Genomic DNA, 21,160 nt, shown 5'->3' on the forward strand with positions numbered 1-21,160 from the left:
ACATAAACAATGGTTTAATGGGCCCTAAAATTATAAATGTTGATCAGTAGAATAGATGGGTTTTTTGTGAATCCGAAATTGGTCCATTAACACTCTTATCCTCTTCTTGATTTTGTTATCGGAAGAATGAAAAAATAACAATAAACAAAAGTCGAAACGGTTTACAGAGAAAAAATCGATTCTACAACATTGATCTGATCTATCCGATTATTTCTGATGCAATTATATTTTCAGTCCAGAATCCCAGTAAAAGCTCTATGAGCAGATTTATCAGGTAATCTATCTTTTTTTTTAATTCTCTGATTACACAAAACTGATCGGATTTATCCAATAATCTGTCTTTTTGTAATTTTCAGATTTCAAAATCAATGGATTAGTAAGGTAATAGATTGATCTTTTATTTCAATTTTCTCCTTCTTCGTCATAGATTCGTTGTAGATTCCTCATTTACTTAATTTATTATGTATGTATGGATTCCTCATTTACTTATTTTATTATTCTTCGTCATAGCTTAGGTTGGATTCCAAAAGGATGTCATCGAATATGGGTCTTCTTTAACAGGTTTGAATCTTTTTCCATTTTGTAATTTGTGGTTTCTTGTTGTTTAAATCGATTTGATATACTGATATATCTTAAATTTTCTGTTTACCTTTTTTTGTTGATTTTTTCTTAAAAACAGGAAAACAAATAAAGAAGCATAAATAAAAGATAAGGAAACATAACCCTATTGAATTCTGTCTTTACATCTACTTTGTTCAATTCGAAGCTCTAATGTTTATGTTTTGTTTCGACAGGGTTAAATTTCTTTGAATTAGACGCTCATTGGACTTGCACAAATTGGATTGAAGAAGGACTATGAAGATACTGGTGTATTGAATACCTTTTGCTTTGCAAATGGTTTGTAAATCAATGGTAAGAAGACAAATCAATTGTGGTTTGACAACGGCTATATAAATCATTTTCTTTAAACAAATATAATGTCTACTCTATCTATTTCCTTTGCTAATACTGCTTTCTCCGTTAGTTTCTGCTAGTTTTGTTACTTACAATTTTTTAAAGTAAGTAGTTTCTGTTAGCAGTTTGATAGAAAAAATGTGATACCCTCTCATATCTATACTAACCTGTTGAATTTCACAGATTCTTGATACAATAAGAGATGATATGAAGTCTAAGGGACTTACTCCACTTCTCTTACACTCGTAGAAGAAACGACCCATGCCTGGCTCTTCGTCTCTGGTGCCAATTTTCAGATGACTACCACAAATGCACTTCCGAGGGAGGCCGTATGTTGGGTCTCCATAACGACGAGAAAAAATTGAAGATGCGGACGAAGCAGAAGCTGAGCTAGGAGGAGGCATGCCATAGACAGCCTCATTGTGAGTGGATGCGGATGAAGAAGATGGTTGAGAGTAGCTATACTGCCCCATTAGGTGAATAATAGCATAGAAGGCGGATGTGGTGGGATATATGGGTAAGAGATCCTCTTAGTCTTTAGGTGAATAAGGACGTAAAAGTCGGATGTGGTGGCCCACTATAGTCTTTATCGTTTGACTTTTAAGCTGTTTACAGTGTTTGTTCTGCCATCACGGAACAAAGACATGATTGATTGGCTTCCACTGTAGCTATTTTGATAGGTCTCCAGCAAGGTAGCCGTGTTAAGGTATGTAGCCTTTTAAACCACTTGTGTAGATAAAGCAAGGGCAGGAAAATGTGTAATGAGATTTAAATATGGTCCACTCTTCTAACCGTTGTTTAAAGAAAAAACAAAATGTAGTAGCGACCAAAAAACAAAGTATATATCCTTTTGAAGAAGGACCAAAAAGAACAACTGACAGGGAAGACATAACAAGTTCAATTCTTAAGTGAGACAACAAATTCTTGGTAGACATAAATAGCGTAGGACATACGTAGTTTGTCCACCAATTCCTCTGAAAGTCCATCCAGCGTTACTTTGTGCGAGTGGAGCTCGATATATTTAATCGCTAGAGGTCCACAGTCGCCGGTCCTGTCATTCTGGTAAACATTCTCCACTCTCTCACAGCTAAACACGTTAGGAAGAGGGCAGTCAACTGATGCAGGATCAACAAACGCCTTAATGACCAGTGGGAGCAGGTCCATGATAGGTTTCATCAGACGGGAAACCTTCCTGGGGGCGTTGTTGACAATTAACGGATCAAGGATGAGGACATGAGCCTTCCTTAAGCGAATAACAAGTGTAACCCAGTGTCGTTTTCCCCAATTCATAGGTAGATAAACAATATCGACGTCGGTGTACCAGGCAAGGTTGGTGCAACGGTTGTGGACATTACCTCTGACGTAGTTCTTAATAATGTTGTTCCACGCAAAACTTGTTTTCTTCCTCGAATCCTGATAACGCCGTAACTCGGTGGTTAGCATGTGAGTGAACCAGGTGTCAAGAATAACTATCCTGTTTTGGCGCAACTTATCCCCATAACGCCTCCACAGAAGACTGAGCATCTGATAACTATCCAATTTATATGTTTTTAGCATCTTTTTGTCCATATTTTGCATTGTTCATACCTCTAACTTAGCATTATTAGGTCATTAACTATAGGAATTCACTTTTAGACCATTTAGGGTGTTGCATTTCTGCATTTGCATATTTTGGATTTATCCCCATAACGCCTCCACAGAAGGCTGAGCATCTGATAACTCTCCAATTTATATGTTTTTAGCATTTTTTTTTTGTCCATATTTTGCATTGTTCATACCTCTAACTTAGCATTATTAGGTCATTAACTATAGGAATTCACTTTTAGACCATTTAGGGTGTTGCATTTCTGCATTTGCATATTTTGGATGAAAACAGGTGCTAAAGAGCCAAAAATGGGGAAAAACAAGGACAAACCCGAGCATGTACCCGAAGGAGCCATCGAGCTGGAAGAACAAGTCCAAACCCCAACACGATCGAGGAGGATCCAAGAGCATGAAGAACAACCCGAAGATCCACCCGAGGAGTAACCCGACTTCACCCTCGTGTACCCCATCGAGTAGACCATCAGGCAGGTCTGGGAAGCTAGGTCAAAAGGATTTCCATATATAAACCCCCTCCTCTCCTAGCTCGAAAACGAGCACGCCGCTGAGTGCTTCTGTGAGAGCGAGAGCTTCTGTGAGAGAACTGAGTGACTCAAACAATTTTCCTTTTGTTTTTACATTTTCTTTCATAGTTTTCATAGTTTTTCTTAGATCTCTATCTTGTACTCTTTCTACTTATCTTTATCGTTTAATACAATGCAATTTTCATTCTATTTTGTTGTTTTGTTCTTTGTTACTATGTCCGAGTAGTGTGATAAAGTTTCTAGGGATGGGATAGATGATTTTGTGTTCTTGATCGGTTAGGATGTCTTCGTTTGATTGTACATTTTTGATAGATTTCCTTCTAGGTTGGTGTTCTTAATGCTGTCAACAGACCAAGAGGTTGAGATTAGATCTAGGGTGTTTTACCACCGAGAGGTGTAGATAAGGTGCTTGAATCAACCAATGCTAGAGGTTCACTCGCTCTGAGTAAGGAATTAGATGAGTTAGGGTGTACTGACAATAATGAATTGATCTTAATGCCTGCTTGGTCATGTTTCTCCAATGAGAGTTGGGTAGGGAAGTGACAAAGGTTGATTGTTGCTAGTGCGGGAGTGTGGTGACAAAGTTTTAGAGATTCATTGTCTAGGAAATGTTTGCTTGAGGCATGTAAGGCATTTGTACTGGTCAAGAATACTTAGGATTCAATTACCCCATCCTTAGAATATTTTGTATTTTAATTGTTTGCATTTTCTTTACTTACTCGATCACTTACCCGATCAGGTACACGATAACCTGCATCGAGTGATACCTCGAGCTGTTCATATCCCATTTGCTTACTCGATCACCCCACACGATCTTGTACTCGTTTGCTTGCATCGAGTGCTTAGGTCGTGTGGTTTCTTTGTTCATATTCTTTTCTTTCATTCATTTTAGGACTGTTAGATCAAAAAACCCTATCTGCTTGGTTTGACTTGTATAGTTCTGATCATATCCTTCCTGCTAGCAATAGACAACCATTTGGATTGATAACCCTTTGTACTACAACTACATAGGGAATTGATACCCTGAGTGAAAACTTGTCTATCAGCATCGCTTCCATGTGCTGCAAAACAAAGGTGGACAAACTTTCAACAAATGGCTTCTTTTAAACAGTAGACTTGTGTTGTTCTGTTAGATAGTAGATAGTATAATGCACTTACCGGAGTATCCACCCAGTGTTGTGGCGTGTAAATCTCGCTAAAGAAACTCTTCTTGACAGGGATGCCATGAATAATGTTATCCCTAAGGAAGATGTCAATTAGACAAATCTCGTAAAAATAGTGTCGGTAAGATATAACCAGAGAAAGAAAAGATAGAGAAACGTTAGAAACAAACTTTTTACGGTACTCTTTTAGTTGTGCCATAAACCTTCTCTCCAGTGAACGGCTTACAGCTTTCAGAGGGCGGAAACTATCGTCTTCGGAGCTCTCTACATATGGTTTCTTAGACTGAGAAGTCGAACACTGACCATAGCGTCTAGGGGCTGTCCTGGTTCTTTTCCTTGGAAGTGGAGTTTGACATTTATCAGATGTGGGGTAACGCCGCTTCCTATTAGCTTTGTCGGGGACCTGCAAAATGGCCTTTGCTGTAATTAAGCAAGCAATGTGGATGGTAAAGACATGGGGGGGGGGAAACATCTTAATGGACAAGTTATGAATCATACCTCCATCCGTGGTCCACCTTCAGTTGCACCTCTAGACAGAACTGTAGCCTCTCCTAAAACAACCGATTTACCTTTCACATGCTCCTCAAGTGATACATTGGTACTCGCATCACCAGAATTGTCATGATCACTCATGGTTTCCAATTGGGATCCTGAAGGACGTTTAGGCTTGATAACTCTCTAATTTACATGTTTTTAGCATCCTTTTTTGTCCACATTTTGCATTGTTTATACCCTTACCTTAGCATTTTTAGGTCATTAAGTGTAGGAATTCACTTTTAGGCCATTTAGGGTGTTGCATTCTTGCATTTGCATACTTTGGATGAAAACAGGTGCTTTGGGGCCTAAAATGGGGAGAAACAAGGAAAAATCCGAGCATGTACCCGAAGAGGATCCAAGAGCTGGAAGAACAGTCCGAACCTTAACACGATCGAGGAGGATCCAAGAGCAGGAAGAACAACCCGAGAGTCTACCCGAAGAGCAACTCGAGCACATCCTCGTGCACCCCATCGAGCAGACCCTCAGGCAGGACTAGAAAGCTAGGGTTAATGGGTTTCCATATATAAACCCCCCTCTTCTTCCTCGCAAAGGAACACGCCGCAGACCCTAGAACAAAGAGCGAGAGCTTCTGGGAGAGATATAGAGCGACTGAAAACACTTTTCAATTTTGTTAGGATTATTTTTATAAGTTTTTGTTATTTCTTTAGATTTCTACTTTGTACTCTCTATTCTTTACTCTATCTTTTAATACAGTGCAATTTTCGTTCATACATGTTTTTATGTTTCTTGCAATGATTTCTGAGTAGTGTAGTAAAGTTTCTAGGGATGGGATAGATGATTTTGTGTTCTTGATCGGTTAGGATGTCTTAGTTTGATTGTGTATTTTTTATAGATTCCCTTCTAGGTCGGTGTTCTTAATGCTATCAACAAACCGAGAGGGTGAGATTAGATCTAAGGTGTTTTATCACCGAGAGGTGTAGATGAAATGCTTGAATCAATCGATGCTAGAGATTTACTCACTTAGCCTAAGAGATTAGATGAGTAAGGGGTTTATTGACAAGAATATCCTCCTGACGAGAAATGGGAGATAAGATATTCTATTAGTTTTATAAGTACCAGCCAGTTACATGAAAAGTATTAGATGCATGGTATAGCGGCTGCCTATTTTGGAAGTGTTAGAAAGAATCGATATCAAGTTTCTTTGGCTAGACAGAGAACAATTTTTTTTTCGCTGACACTGATTTCTCCTGCAAGTTTGATGCTTTGATGTTGTTTTGACTTTCACTTGGTCAAAATCAAAACTGTTAAGTTTTTAACAATATCTTTTATCCTATAAAGCACAAGTCACTGTGCCAATAAAAACTTCACATGTCAGTAAAAAAAATTAATTAAAAAAATTATGTAAAACAAAAAACGATCGTGGAAAAAATAACGATTATCATTTTCATTTTACAAATAACTGCAACCGGGAAAAAATTTACAACTGCCTCCCCACGATCTTATATCGACTTTTTTGATTCAATTCTTCACCAACATGATTTCATACTATTGAAATAGGTCTTTAAGAAACTCAAAGAAACAAAGTATGACTCACTTTATTAGCTTAAGAAAATAGCTCAAAATTTAAGCTCTCAAGTTCTCAAAACCTTACAATCTTATGCCATGAATTGGCACCCTTATTTCTATGTTAACGCCAATCCTAATCCTAATAAGAAACACCTATGTTTAGATAACTCCTAAACATATTAGAGCCTTATCCTCTTAAACCATAACTCGGTTAGGATTAGGCTAACCTCCAACTTAGGTTATCTTCAAACTTACGTCAACACATACCCAAAAAAAAAAAAAAGTTAGTGAAACTGATCAAGTATATGCATTGTCTGGTGACAACACTAGCACATAGACTAGGCCCTTCAATGAAATGGGGAAATTTGCTTAAATGACACACTTGAAAAACAGAATGGTTCATTGATTTTCTGTTGCTTGTCTGAATCCCTGGCAATGGAGTTTACAGCCGCATGAATCTTCTTCTGCCAGAGACAGACATATGTTTCCCAATTCACCCAAGATTCTTGATCAGGATCATTTTTCGCCTTCAAATATGGATTCCCCGGCTAAAAAGCAGAAAACAAGCAGTCAGAGTCCAGATGTAAGTTCATTCCAACCAAGATTCTTTAGTCTCCTCTACGTGCTTTGACTAGTACATCATTCTCTCTTACACTTACCGATAGGTCCAAATTGACAGCGGAGAAGAGACTCTTAGAGATCCTTCAATGAAAAGGCCATACCTGTGCACTGGTTGTGACATTTTCCTCCTGTTGGAGCCTTGTACAATGTGAGTTTCTACATACGTTATTAGGATAGATGGTTTATGATTTGAACCGGTTAACTCAGTAAACCATGAAGCTCGAGGATAAACATTTATTGGGTTAATGTCTTGTAACAAACTTTTGGATCAGATTAATAAAACGGTGTTTCTCACCTTTACTCTCCTCCGGTCGTTTTTCATCTTTTCCGGTTAATCGGAATTTAATATGGTATCAGAGCTCTTCTTTTGAGTTTCTTTTACTTCTGCATCCATTGAGAGGAGATGAGTCTTCCACTTCCATCAAATGCATGAGAAATTTCACACCCAAAAGTTGAATAACTCTGTTTTATGAATGGGCTTTCAAGCTTAAGAAACAGAGTATGGAAACGTCAGTACTTTTCTTTTTTTGAACTAAAAAAGAGTCATATCTGAACTGTGAACGAACATTATTCTTTAGCACAAATAAACATTTACACGACAAATAGAATTATTGTTTAGAAACACAGTTATAAAATATCTGAACTGAAAAGAACATTATTATTTTAGCATAAGGAAAGGACAACACGACAATAGGTATGAAAACGAACAATCCCAATAAGACCTATAGAGGCACACCATTATTATTTATTTATTTAGCATACGTAAAGAAATTAACGACAATAGGACTTTGAGGGAGTGAACAACCAACGAGTCTCTGATCATAATCAGCGGACCAATTCTTGTTGTTCACATAAGGTAAAGGCTATCAACGTGATCCAGAAAGGTTCGAACAGAGTCAACATTGCCAACCACTCCTTGAATCTTACCTTTCTAGAGAGCCTGAGATCGTTTCCATAGGAGTTATAATATGAAAGTTATGGTCGAATATGTTCATCTGGTCGAATTTGTGATTTATTTTCTTTGTAAAAATAAAGATAGTTTATAATGTATATATAATGTTTATGATTATAAAAAATTTGTATGATTATAAATTTTAAAAAAATAATATTGTTTTGAGATTAATTTTTTAGTCATAATTTTTATCATATGCAATGATTTTTTTAGTAATAACTTGTGACCATTTGAAACTAACTTCTAATGACAAGATTGAACATTATGATAGTCACAAAATATCATGATTTTTGAGTATTTATTAAATTTTTGCGACAAATTTTTAATTATCATTTGTGACCATTTGAGACTATAATTTCGTAATAATAAGATACATAATTAAAACGTTATTTTAAACACGAATTGTGACGATTTAAAGACGTTTTGTTAGTTTTTCATTGAGACAGTTTTGTTACTTTTTGTGTCGTAATTATTGATGACAAAATGGTTACTAATATTTTCGTTGCATTTTTGTTACAAATAAAAATTTGTGACCATTGTATTGCAACCATTCAAAAAATGTCACAAATTCGTAACAATGTTTATATAGTGGCTAAATAATTTTTATTGTGACTAAATATTTTGTCTTAATAAAATTATTTTCTTTTAGTGGTTAATCAAAAAGTATTAAATATTTTCTCTTGAAATATAAATAAATTAGTAGGAGGAATGAATTAATGTATAATTATAGGGTAGGAGTTACATTTAAGTTGAATGTAGAGTTAAATGGAGTTACATGCCTGTAATGTGAGCTAATTAAAAATAAATAATCAAAATTCTTATGATTTGGTTGTTTTGTTTGTTTTGTTGATATAAACTCAATACACACAGATAATATTTTAAATTGAAATTATTACTTTTGAAGTGACAAACTAAATTAGTTTTCTTATAAAATTATATGAATTTCAATCTAAAGCTTTTTTAATAACCTAAGAATAACTTCAATCTTTATTTTTTTTTCACTCATGAATTTAATCTATAGTGCTAGATTTCACACTAATGGTTTCATCTTTAGAGAATTTAGTTAAATGGTATGTTTAAAATTATATTATTTTCTATATTTCACTTCCAGTTAAATATGACTTTTTTTTCATTTTGATTAAATCACAAAGACCAAATTTTTTTTGTTAAGTTCTTTTTGTTTTCAAAACCTCAAGTCATAAATAAAATAAATATTATATTGATCTTTACATATTTACCTATTGGATCACAAAACAAAATAGACTTTATAAATGGATAATTATTTAGATCTTTAAATATTATATTGATTTTTATAAAGTATTAAAATGATATATGAATATGTGAGATAACATAATAGAGAATTAGAGATGGATCATTTCAACTTCATGACCTTATTATGTGGTGAATATTGTAGAAAAATATGAAAATATTGACTTATAAGATACTAATCTAAAATAGACAGAATGAGTATTTATAGGAAGAGTGTGACACCCCAATTTTCAGAGACTTGCGTAGAGGTGTTAAAGAATTGATTTGGCCACCTATCTCACCAAAGTGCACTTATCTTTTTGGTTAAGAATCCTAAGAGAACTCCAGAGTTAAGCGTGCTTGAGCTGGAGTAGTCTTAGATGGGTGACCTTCCCGGAAGTGACTGTCGGAACTAAGGGAGTAAGGACCAAACACAGGAAAAGATCATGTAGTGATTTGTAGGGACGGTAACAAGTCTTGAAAGCCTCCCGGACGTAGCAAACCGGCCATCGAATATAGATGGGCTCACGAGCCTAGTGAGAGGACGTGAGGTCCATTAAGGAAAGTGGACCCATGGACTGGGATTGGACATGGAGCCCACTGAGAGGTGGCGGTCGGGGCGTTACAAGTGGTATCAGAGCTGAACCCAGACGAGTGTAGAATCGAGTGGGCTCACACCGTCAGGGGGTGACGGTCTTTGTGCACAACGAGGACGTTGCAATCTGTTAGTGGGGGTGAATTTGACACCCCGATTTCAGAGACTTGCGGAGAGGTTTAAAAGAATTGATTTAGCCACCTATGTCACCAAAGTACACTTATCTTTTCGGTCAAGAGTCCTGAGAGAACTCCAGAGTTAATCGTGCTTGAGCTGGAGTAGTCTTAGCATGGGTGACCTTCCGGGAAGTGACTGACAGAACTGTGCGAGTGGGGACAAAACACAGGGAACGATCATGTGGTGATTTGTAGGGACAGTAACAAGTCTTTAAAGCCTTCCGGACGTAGGAAACCGGCCGTCGGATATAGATGGGCTCACAGGCCTAGTGAAAAGACGTGAGGCCCATTAAGGAAAGTGGGCCCATGGAATCGGATTGGACATGGAGCCCACTGAGAGGTGGCGGTCGGGGCGTTACAAAGAGAAGTGATGGAAAATTACATTTAGAAAAATAAGAGTTACAATTTTAATTTAATGCTTTGTTTTAATACAATTGAGTGGAGAAATATATTTAATGCATAAATTATATGATTTAAGTTTTATATTAAAATGTGAGTTAAATGTCAAGATTAAATATTTTTTAATTTATATTTAAATATAAATATTTTTTTTGTTAAAGTTGCATTGCCAAGTGGACCACTAAAAAGATAGTGAAACCTTATTTTTATCTATATGATTTATAGATTTTTTTAAAAAAAAAATCTATCAATGTTCAAATTAATAGACTAATATCAGCAAATAATTATTAGTGATTAATTGTTTTTTTTTAAATATATAAAAGAATATTTAATCATAAATGTTATCATATTACTCACATTATTTTTAGTAGTGATATATACATATATTAATCAACATGTAATTTTTTCATGAAATCAACATTTATTTATTGCTTATATATACACAATTATTTATTTACTCTTTATTCTTCTAAAATGAGTTAATTGTGTTAAATCTTATTTCCTAAAATTAATTAATGTTAACTCTAAAGTTAATAATCCAATATTATATCCATATTTTCATATCTATATATATATATATATATATATTCTAAACTATGCACTATCATCTTCCTAAAAAAAATGGAAGATAACAACTATAATAATCCTAAGACAATTATTATCTCAGAGGATATAGTTGAAGAGATCTTTTACCATCTTCCAATAAAATCACTCGTTAGATTCAAAGTCTTGTCGAAAAAATGGAGATCGATGATTGAATCAACCTATTTTTCCCACAAGCGACTCGTTCGTACAGGATTACCAACCCCTAATGTGAAACTTCTAGTTGTTAGCCAACAATTGTCAGCCAAGTTTGATAAACAAGATTCAGACTCAACAACTTTGTGTTTCGATACTTTTTCTAGATATGATGATCACAACAATGGAAAATATTGTCCTTCTTCTTCTAGTTACTACACTTTTCCTGATGATCTAATCGACAAATCACAAAAGAAAACTATTCAAGTCTTGGGGTCTTGTGACGGATTGGTCTTGATTCGTATCTACGACAATTTTAGGTACATTTACTTGATCAATCCAACGACTAAAGAACACACGAAACTTTCTCCGGCGTTTTTGCAATGGCCATTTAATCTTAACTTCATATATAGTACAATGGTCGATGGACCATGGAGAGAACTTTCTCAATCAGTCATACATTATGAAGGTGAATTAGTGAACATAATGCCGTTTCTTGCTGGATTTGGCAAAGATATTGTTACAAAATCTTATAAGGTGGTTTTGATTTATTCAAGATCTAGAGATTATGATTCTGGTTGTTTCAAGGCCAATGTCATATCCTTTGATAGCGGTAAGCAAAGCGACACAGGCTTTTATAGTATAAAGAGTAGTTTCAGCAAAGAGCAATCATCAGTCTACGCAAACGGATCCCTCTTTTGGTTGACAATACAATATATAGACGGAACATTTGAAATGCTACTACTAGCTATCGATCTTCATACCGAAAAATTTCGATGGATAATGTTACCAAAGTGTTACACCAATTATACTATGCCTACTAGTATAGAAATGTGGAATCTCAATGATCGTTTGTGCATATCGGATGTGCTAAAGGGTTCAAATTTGGGCGTTTGGAGTTTACAACAAGAATATCCTCCTGAGGAGAAATGGGAGATAATATATTCTATTAGTTTTATAAGTACCAGCCAGTTACATGAAAAGTATTGGATGATTGGTCTAGCGGCTGCCTATTTTGGAAGTGTTAGAAAGAATCGATATCAAGTTTCTTTGGCTAGACAAAGAACAATTTTCTTTTCACCAACACTGATTTCTCCTGCAAGTTTGATGCTTTGATGTTGTTTTGACTTTCACTTGGTCAAATCAAAATTGTTAAGTTTTTAACAATATCTTTTATCCTATAAAGCACAAGTCATTGTGCCAATAAAAACTTGACATATCAATAAAACAAAATTAATTAAAAAAATTATGTAAAACAAAAAACGATCGTGGAAAAAAAAACGATTATCAGTTTCATTTTACAAATAACTACAACCGGGAAAAAAATTACAACTGCCTCCCCACAATCTTATACCGACTTCTTTGATTCAATTCTTCACCAACATGATTTCATACTATTGAAATAGGTCTTTAAGAAACTCAAAGAAACAAAGTATGACTCACTTTATTAGCTTAAGAAAATAGCTCAAAATTTAAGCTCTCAAGTTCTCAAAACCTTACAATCTTATGCCATGAATTGGCACCCTTATTTCTATGTTAACGCCAATCCTAATCCTAATAAGAAACACCTATGTTTAGATAACTCCTAAACATATTAGAGCCTTATCCTCTTAAACCATAACTCGGTTAGGATTAGGCTAACCTCCAACTTAGGTTATCTTCAAACTTATGTCAACACATACCCAAAAAAAAAAAAAAAAGGTTAGTGAAACTGATCAAGTATATGCATTGTCTGGTGACAACACTAGCACATAGACTAGGCCCTTCAATGAAATGGGGAAATTTGCTTAAATGACACAGTTGAAAAACAGAATGGTTCATTGATTTTCTGTTGCTTGTCTGAATCCCTGGCAATGGAGTTTACAGCCGCATGAATCTTCTTCTGCCAGAGACAGACATCTGTTTCCCAATTCACCCGAGATTCTTGATCAGGATCATTTTTCGCCTTCAAATATGGATTCTCCGGCTAAAAAGCAGAAAACAAGCAGTCAGAGTCCAGATGTAAGTTCATTCCAACCAAGATTCTTTAGTCTCCTCTACGTGCTTTGACTAGTACAGCATTCTCTCTTACACTTACCGATAGGTCCAAATTGACAGCGGAGAAGAGACTCTTAGAGATCCTTCAATGAAAAGGCCATACCTCTGCACTGGTTGTGACACTTTCCTCCTGTTGGAGCCTTGTACAATGTGAGTTTCTACATACGTTATTAGGATAGATGGTTTATGATTTGAACCGGTTAACTCAGTAAACCATGAAGCTCGAGGATAAACATTTATTGGGTTAATGTCTTGTAACAAACTTTTGGATCAGATTAATAAAACGGTGTTTCTCACCTTTACTCTCCTCCGGTCGTTTTTCATCTTTTCCGGTTAATCGGAATTTAATATGGTATCAGAGCTCTTCTTTTGAGTTTCTTTTACTTCTGCATCCATTGAGAGGAGATGAGTCTTCCACTTCCATCAAATGCATGAGAAATTTCACACCCAAAAGTTGAATAACTCTGTTTTATGAATGGGCTTTCAAGCTTAAGAAACAGAGTATGGAAACGTCAGTACTTTTCTTTTTTTGAACTAAAAAAGAGTCATATCTGAACTGTGAACGAACATTATTCTTTAGCACAAATAAACATTTACACGACAAATAGAATTATTGTTTAGAAACACAGTTATAAAATATCTGAACTGAAAAGAACATTATTATTTTAGCATAAGGAAAGGACAACACGACAATAGGTATGAAAACGAACAATCCCAATAAGACCTATAGAGGCACACCATTATTATTTATTTATTTAGCATACGTAAAGAAATTAACGACAATAGGACTTTGAGGGAGTGAACAACCAACGAGTCTCTGATCATAATCAGCGGACCAATTCTTGTTGTTCACATAAGGTAAAGGCTATCAACGTGATCCAGAAAGGTTCGAACAGAGTCATCATTGCCAACCACTCCTTGAATCTCAAACTCTCTGAAACTTTCTGTCAAAGTATTGTAATACAACACACAGTAGTCAGGACCGCCATGTTGGTAGAGTATTGTGCAAAAACAAGTTCGTTTTCTCCAATGGTACCTTGGAAATATAATTCCTTCTCTCGAACAGCTTCTTCCCAGTGAAGAATCTTTATGGGGGTTCTCTCCCATTGTTGCGTACTCTCATCCAAAACAATTATATAAAAAACTTTAGTCCCATTCGGTTCATCATTCACAGCTTCATTGTCCAAGTTCGGCTCATCATTCACATCTTCTTTGTCAAAGTCAGAGTCATTCACTAAGGCAATTTTCTCATTGTAAAACACAAATCTCCAATTTGTATAATCGGAATCATAATCAGGATATCTAATGACGGCAAACTCTTCAGACCTCACTAATTTGCTTTCATCTTACGTGTAATATGAACTTGTTCATTGTATTGGAAGAACCAAGCTACTAAAACGTGTAAGATAGTTGGAAATAGATGTGTCACTTCGTATAAACGTCAAAATGTTGCAAATATTGGCCAATTAGCATAGAGATTAATAGATACCATGCATGAAAAGTGACAAATTTGCTTTCATCTTACACGTTTTAGTAGTAATTTGGTTCTAATTCCAATACAATTATCACACGCCAAAATATTGATACCAAGTTAACATTTTTCTAAAGGTATTCACTTTTATTCTGTTTTGTCTATTGTGAAGGATGATTACTAGACTAACACATAGATTTGGTGTAAGCCAAGCGTGACTTGCAAGGTTTTCTTTCATCGTACAAATCTAGTCGATCGTCAATGCACAAAATAAATTCAGATATAGAATTTAACTTCTTAAAAGATTTCACTTTTCACTTTTATTCTTTGTACACAATTCTTAAAAGAAAGGTTTTCACGTATACGCATAAGATACCTACTTGACAATCCTTATAAATTCCTTTATTTTTTCTAATCGGGTTACTAGTACTACATGAGTACATGAGAGACATCATTATTAATTAGCGTAAAATAAAGATTAACCACAATAGAATGAAATATAGAAATGAAGACTAACAACAATCCCAATGAGAGTTGAGAGTTGAGAGTTGAGACTTGAGAGAGTGAACAACCAACTCTTATTCATCATATAAGCCAAGTACTATCAACATGATTCAAGAAGGTTCGAACATTATAGTATCCATCAACCATTCCTTCAATCTCAAATCTTCTGAGGTTTTTTGTGTCTTTATGACAATACACCACAAAGATTTGTCCCTCTAACGAACAGTATGGTGCGAAAACAAGTTTGGTTTTTCCAATAGTACCATTGAAAACAAACATGTGATGTTCAACAGTTTCTAGCCATTGAGGAATCTCAATGTTCTCTATCCCCCAGTCTCCTGATATCTCCTTCCTAACCCACAATACAAAACATCCAATGCCATCGTCGTATATATCGACAATTCCAGTTTTAAAATCAGAGTCGTTCACTAACGCAATATCCTTATAGTAGTTCACCAGTTTCCAACGATGATCAAGTTGGACTATATCCTCAGGCAATTCAATGACTGTAAAATCTTCAGAACTCACGTTGAAGCTCATGACCAGAGATTTGTCACTTATATTGGACTGAGCTCCATAGTACAAGAAACCTCCTTTGAATAGTCCTTGAGTAACTGGTGAATGATCATGGTTACATGTGATCCGTCTCCAAGGAGAGTCTTCTTCAACCGATCCCCCCGTCACCGTGTATACATGAAACTCCTTAGTTCGCTTACCATCTCCGAGCTGTGTAATACATAACACCTTGAATACATCTGTAGATTCATCGTATCCGAAAAAACATCTTATGGTTATGGATGCTCCGTTAGGCCTTTGGATCTGAGGTATCTGAGGTAAACGCCGAAACTTTTTCGCACCTGGGTTGCAAATCACAACATTAGTACCACCTCGAAGACAGATCAAACCTCGGATGGGTTGAGAAACTTCATCAAGTGGTGCCTCTGCTTCGTTGGCACGTATCTGTTGTTGACCAGACGACAACAATGGTTCCTCCTCTTGGTAAACAGAGTGAAACAAGGCTTCGTCTTTGTTTTGATGAGTTCTTACATCATGGGCGACGAACAACACTCGAGGCCTTGTCATTGACTGGTGCAAGTAGGGATCTCTGAATGCTTTTGTGCGGATTAAAGATGCCCATTTCTTCGAGACGCAGATGCATGTCACCAATGATTTCAGAGGCAACCGTGAAAGAATCTGCATTTGTAGATCTTCAGGAAGTGATTCGAAATCGAAACTTGAACTGTCCATTCTTGTTTTGTTGTCTACTGATATTATGTTATGTGTTTTGAGATATAAAGACTTAAACACGCTGCAGATGTGATTTATAAGAGAATCTCATAATTTGTTACTGTGACTTGTGACTGGTGGTCACTTGTTGAGTTGTATAACGTCTTTACTTTATATTTCATCCTTAATTTACATCTAAACCCAAGGAGAAATGTTTAATTCACACGCTAAGCTTTACTAAAATTAGCATAGAGTTTATTGGAGAATGTGAAATATTCTCTTTTTCATCGTACACATTTTTAACAGTTTAATTATCCGAATACAATTGAATCTCACGTCAAAATATCGATAACACCTTCACCTTTTTATCAAAAAAAAAAAAAAAAAAGTTTTTCAGTACACAATTTCAAGATCAAAAAGAAGTCACACGTCAAAACTTTCTAATTTATATGACTAAGTAACAGAGAGACTTGGTGGAAAGCGTGACTTGGAAGGTTCTCTTTCATGGTACACATCTAGTCGTCAATGCACAAAATCAACTCAAATATATAGTCACACGTTTTAACTTTTAAAATTTTTACAGTATTCACTTCAATTAATTCCTTGTACACTATTGTTGAAATTACCAATTCTTTCAAATTTCTTTATTTATCCGGTTACTCGTTGAGAACTATTTTGGTTAATGTAAGGATTTAAAAATGATGTAATGTTATTAGTATTGAGTATACTATTCAGACTTAAGAATGTTATTTATTGGTTATAATAGTAACGTCACATAATTACAGAGTTCAGCCAAACAGTAAACAAACAATAAACAAAGGAGAAAGATTGATCGCTTTAGAGTGTTATATCATTAAGAAACAGTTGAGTAATATGGCTAGTCAAGTGATATCTATTTATAGAAATCTGAGTTTGTTATCAACGTCTATGACTTTAGTTTAACTTGTTGAGATTGTAAAACGCGTACATCTTTTAACTTTATTTCATGCTTTTTGAAAAACATAAAGAGAAATTTTAGTTCCACAATTAAGATACTAAAATTGTTGGCTAATCAGCATATAGATTAGTGGATACCAAGCATGAAAATTTACATTCTTACATCCTACACAATTAAATCACACCTCAAAAGATAAGATAATACCTTAATTTTCATTATTTTTAATTGCATGAATAAAACTTATTTTTATGACTAAATTTAGCATGACTTGAAAGGTTTTGTGTTAATCCTTCACATCTACTCATCTTACACGTTTTCAATTGTTACTATAATTCTTTGTACACAATTAAGTACAGTATACTACTTATTCATTGTTGTTTTTATTATTGGTTAAAGTATTAGCAGAGTCACACATTTCAATTTTAACACAAAACGCTAGACAAAATGATTAGTAGCGATAGAAAGCGATGCAGCCAACAGCAGAATTCAGATGGACACATGTCTGTTTAGTTTCTGCTTCTTCTGCTTTAATTTTTTTTTTTGTAAAAGGTTAAGTTATATATATTTTGTGTTTTGAGATATAGAGAGACTAAACACACATCTGTGGTAATCTATAACAGAGTAGTTTCATAGTTTGTTACCAACGGTGTAACTTGTGAGCGTGGGTGATGATCACTTACTTGTAAGTGTGGGTGATGATCACTTGTTGAGTCGTGAAAACGCGTACATCTTTATTTTACATATCATGAAATGATTTACATCTCAAAAAAAATGAAAGTAGAATGTTTAGCTCCACACGTTCAAAACTTACTAAAATTATTGGCCAATTAGCATAGAGATTACTAGATACCATGCATGAAAAGTGAAAAATATGCTTTCATCTTAGAGACGTTTTAGTAGTAATTTGGTTCTAATTCCAATATATTAATCACACGCCTAAATATTGATAACAAGTTAACATTTTTCTAAAGGTTGTCACTTTAATTCTGTTTTGTCTATTGAGAAGGATAATTACTAGACTAACAGAGAGATTTGTTGTAAGCCAAGCGTGACTTGCAAGGTTTTCTTTCATCGTACAAATCTAGTCGATCGTCAATGCACAAAATAAATTCAGATATACTACAATTTAACTTCTTAAAAGTTTTCAGTTTTCACTTTTAATTATTCTATGTACACAATTGTTAAAAGAAAGGTTTTCACGTATAGGCATAAGATACTTACTTGACAAATCCTTTTAAATTTATTTCTTTATTTTTAATCGGATTACTCGTTGAGGATTGTTTGGCTTCTATGTTAGGATTTATTTATTTATTTATTTTTTTTTTAATGTTAGGATTTAAAATTGAAAGAAAAATGAAGTAATACTATATTCATACTCAAGCGTGTATATAGGTTAATAGTAACGTCACATAATTACAAAGTTTAGCCAAAACAGTAAAAGAACAATACACAAAAGTAGATGATAAAGATTGATCGCAACAAAATGCAATGTAACAATTGCAAATCCAAATCTTAGCCGCACTCTGTTTTATGTTATAACGTTATACCAACCATTTTAGATTCTCCAAGAGAAACTCTTATGACCGCCCAGTTTGTTATTGAGGCTGAGGTCGTGAGAGTCATGGTCTTGACTCTTGACAGTGCCTTTAGATGGTTCAGTCTGAAAACGTTAAGAAAAAGCAATTGTAGAGTGATATAGGTCGGTGACTTTTTTTTGTTCTTTTTTTTTTAAGTTTCGATCGATGATGTTAATCAGACAAGTATATAGAAAGATTATGAATTCAGATGCTTGGGAAACTATCTGAAGAAGCCTACATTGTCACCTGACCATCAGCCCACTAGTAAGTAGTAATACCACCAATGGCAACAAAATGAGGATGGAATAAAGAAATTGAACTGAATAAAAAATCTAAATTTTTTTACCCTATGGTAATTAGTTGAAAAAAGATAAAAGAAAAAATTGTTTGTACACCTAATTAATTGTAACAAATCTATACTATTAATTGGGGAGTACACTTACAGCTTAAAAAAAAAAAACATAATATATAAACATGTTGCCAAACAGACCCACTTGCCTACAAAAAAAAAAATAAATAAACATCCCTAAAACAATGGTAACAACTATTAAAGAAATAGATGATTAACTTTTTATAATTGGTTATAAATTTCGTATATATATATATTTTTTGATATGGATATAAATCATAAATAATTAATTTTGAATATATTAAGTTTTCCAAATATTTTCGAAATTAAATATTAAACTAATGATTTCCTCCTTAAATTTAATTAGAGCATACCATCACTATAAAAAAAATTAAAGCCAACAAGATTACAAAATGAAATTTAAAATATTATAATAAAAACAAAATTATCTCTATTAATAATTCTTTGAATTTATATAGTTATTAAAATTAAATAAAATAATAAGAGATTTCCGCAATTAATAACATACCAGAAATGTAACTTATTATTTAACAAGATTTCCATAACAAATGAATCTAATTAATTTCGAATAGTATTTATGAAAATAACTTAACTTCAATTTAAAGAGATGATTTATTTTGTGAAATCTTGAAATAAAATGAGTAATTATTTACCAAATTTTTAAAATTTAGGGATTATTTCTAAAATTAACTTTATATATTTACTCTCCAAATCTAATTATCGGTTTAATAGGAAAATCGAGACAATTAATTCAAAATCCAAATCTAATTATCCATATAGATTCAAACATATTGTATATGCATTAATTGAAAACTAAATAAGTTTTTAAAAGATTTTATATAGATTTTTTTAGTTTTAAACGTAAAGGTAAAAATGTTTACTCTTTCGAATTTATAAATAGAGTAATCGACCTAACATTCACATATCATATGCACTACTCTAGCACTATTTTTGTTTGTATCTCTTTGTTTCTGCAAAAAAAAAAAAAAAAAAAAAAAAAAAAAGTCTCTCTGTATTAAGTTTATGATTTATGATTCTATGTCCAGTTTATGATTTATGATTCTATGTCCAGTTTATTATTTATGATTCTTATTATTTGTTAAATTTAGAATTTTTTGTTGTGTATATAAGCATATACAAATCAAGATCTTTTTCGAAAGCATACATTTTTCTACATAGACTGTATATAAGGGAGGATTGTGGTATGAACGGGTGTTCATCCAATTGACATAGCATCTGCAAAACAAGAAAATTACATTTGATTGATTAAAAAAAGTCCAAATTTTTTATATGAACCCGGTAAGTCACAAAATACTATATTAGCTTTTGTTTTCTTCAGCTTTTCTATAGATTTATTTAAGAAACCTCTGTAGGAAATTCTTATTAGAGTATATAGTTGAACTTTGCTTGCATTAACATTAATTAACTTTTGAAACCAGCAAGGGGCACATATACATAAACTATATAAGTACAATTAATCTCCCATGACTATATTGTAATCAGCTGTATGTATTAAATTATATTATTTTCTTATTTCTCCAAATATATGATGTTAACAGTCTTTATTAAAATGGCACTATTACTTAGAATGTATATGGAAAAGAAAACAAAAAACATACATGGCAGTAAAATTTTATAACATGAGCACCTTGAAATTTTTTTATAGTCTTTTAAGTCATGGTGACCTTGAATTTCTAACGAAATTTTCAAGGTAAAGATGACTCATAGTATAAAAATTTCTAATCCAAATCTTAAAGTATTGATTAACATTCAAACACCCAAATATTCATAAATCAAAATGACAAAATTTTGGGTTAATGACGTTATACTATATAAATATGTTTACACATACTAAATAAATAATTCTTACTATTTTCAATTGAACTACCTTAAGTTTAAAATAAAATAAAAATAAAAAATACATAAAATATGTTCTGTAACAGTTAAAATATTAAAAAAAAACAATAATCTAATATAGGTGAAACATATATAAAATAGTAA

The 21,160-nt window shown here is 33.6% G+C and overlaps 1 protein-coding gene, 1 long non-coding RNA gene and 2 pseudogenes across 4 annotated transcripts; 2 read left to right on the forward strand and 2 right to left on the reverse strand.

Moving 5' to 3' along the window:
• Positions 1-513: 513 nt before the first annotated feature.
• On the forward strand, positions 514-1,749 carry LOC147941607 (uncharacterized). Its single transcript, XR_015560773.1, has 3 exons — positions 514-561; positions 680-912; positions 1,138-1,749. It is a non-coding gene; the product is annotated as an uncharacterized LOC147941607 (long non-coding RNA).
• A 9,141-nt stretch (positions 1,750-10,890) lies between these two features.
• On the forward strand, positions 10,891-12,282 carry LOC104701799 (putative F-box protein At1g71320 pseudogene; annotated as a pseudogene). Its single transcript, XR_015561366.1, has one exon. The product of XR_015561366.1 is annotated as a putative F-box protein At1g71320 pseudogene (transcript).
• Positions 12,283-13,922: 1,640 nt separating this feature from the next.
• LOC147941608 (putative F-box protein At1g70970) lies at positions 13,923-14,593 on the reverse strand. The gene is made up of 3 exons (XM_087458588.1): positions 14,563-14,593; positions 14,110-14,418; positions 13,923-14,017 (listed from the first exon to the last, which is right to left on the reverse strand). The coding sequence occupies exons 1-3, from the start codon at positions 14,591-14,593 to the stop codon at positions 13,923-13,925; spliced, it is 435 nt and encodes a 144-aa protein (XP_087314714.1).
• A 245-nt stretch (positions 14,594-14,838) lies between these two features.
• LOC104701800 (putative F-box protein At1g70960 pseudogene) lies at positions 14,839-16,392 on the reverse strand (annotated as a pseudogene). The gene has a single exon (XR_015560942.1). The product of XR_015560942.1 is annotated as a putative F-box protein At1g70960 pseudogene (transcript).
• Between the last annotated feature and the right edge of the window lie 4,768 nt (positions 16,393-21,160).

The sequence above is a fragment of the Camelina sativa genome, chromosome 7 (assembly GCF_030686135.1).
Source record: "Camelina sativa cultivar CO46 ecotype springtype chromosome 7, ASM3068613v1".
NCBI classification, from domain to species: domain Eukaryota; kingdom Viridiplantae; phylum Streptophyta; class Magnoliopsida; order Brassicales; family Brassicaceae; genus Camelina; species Camelina sativa.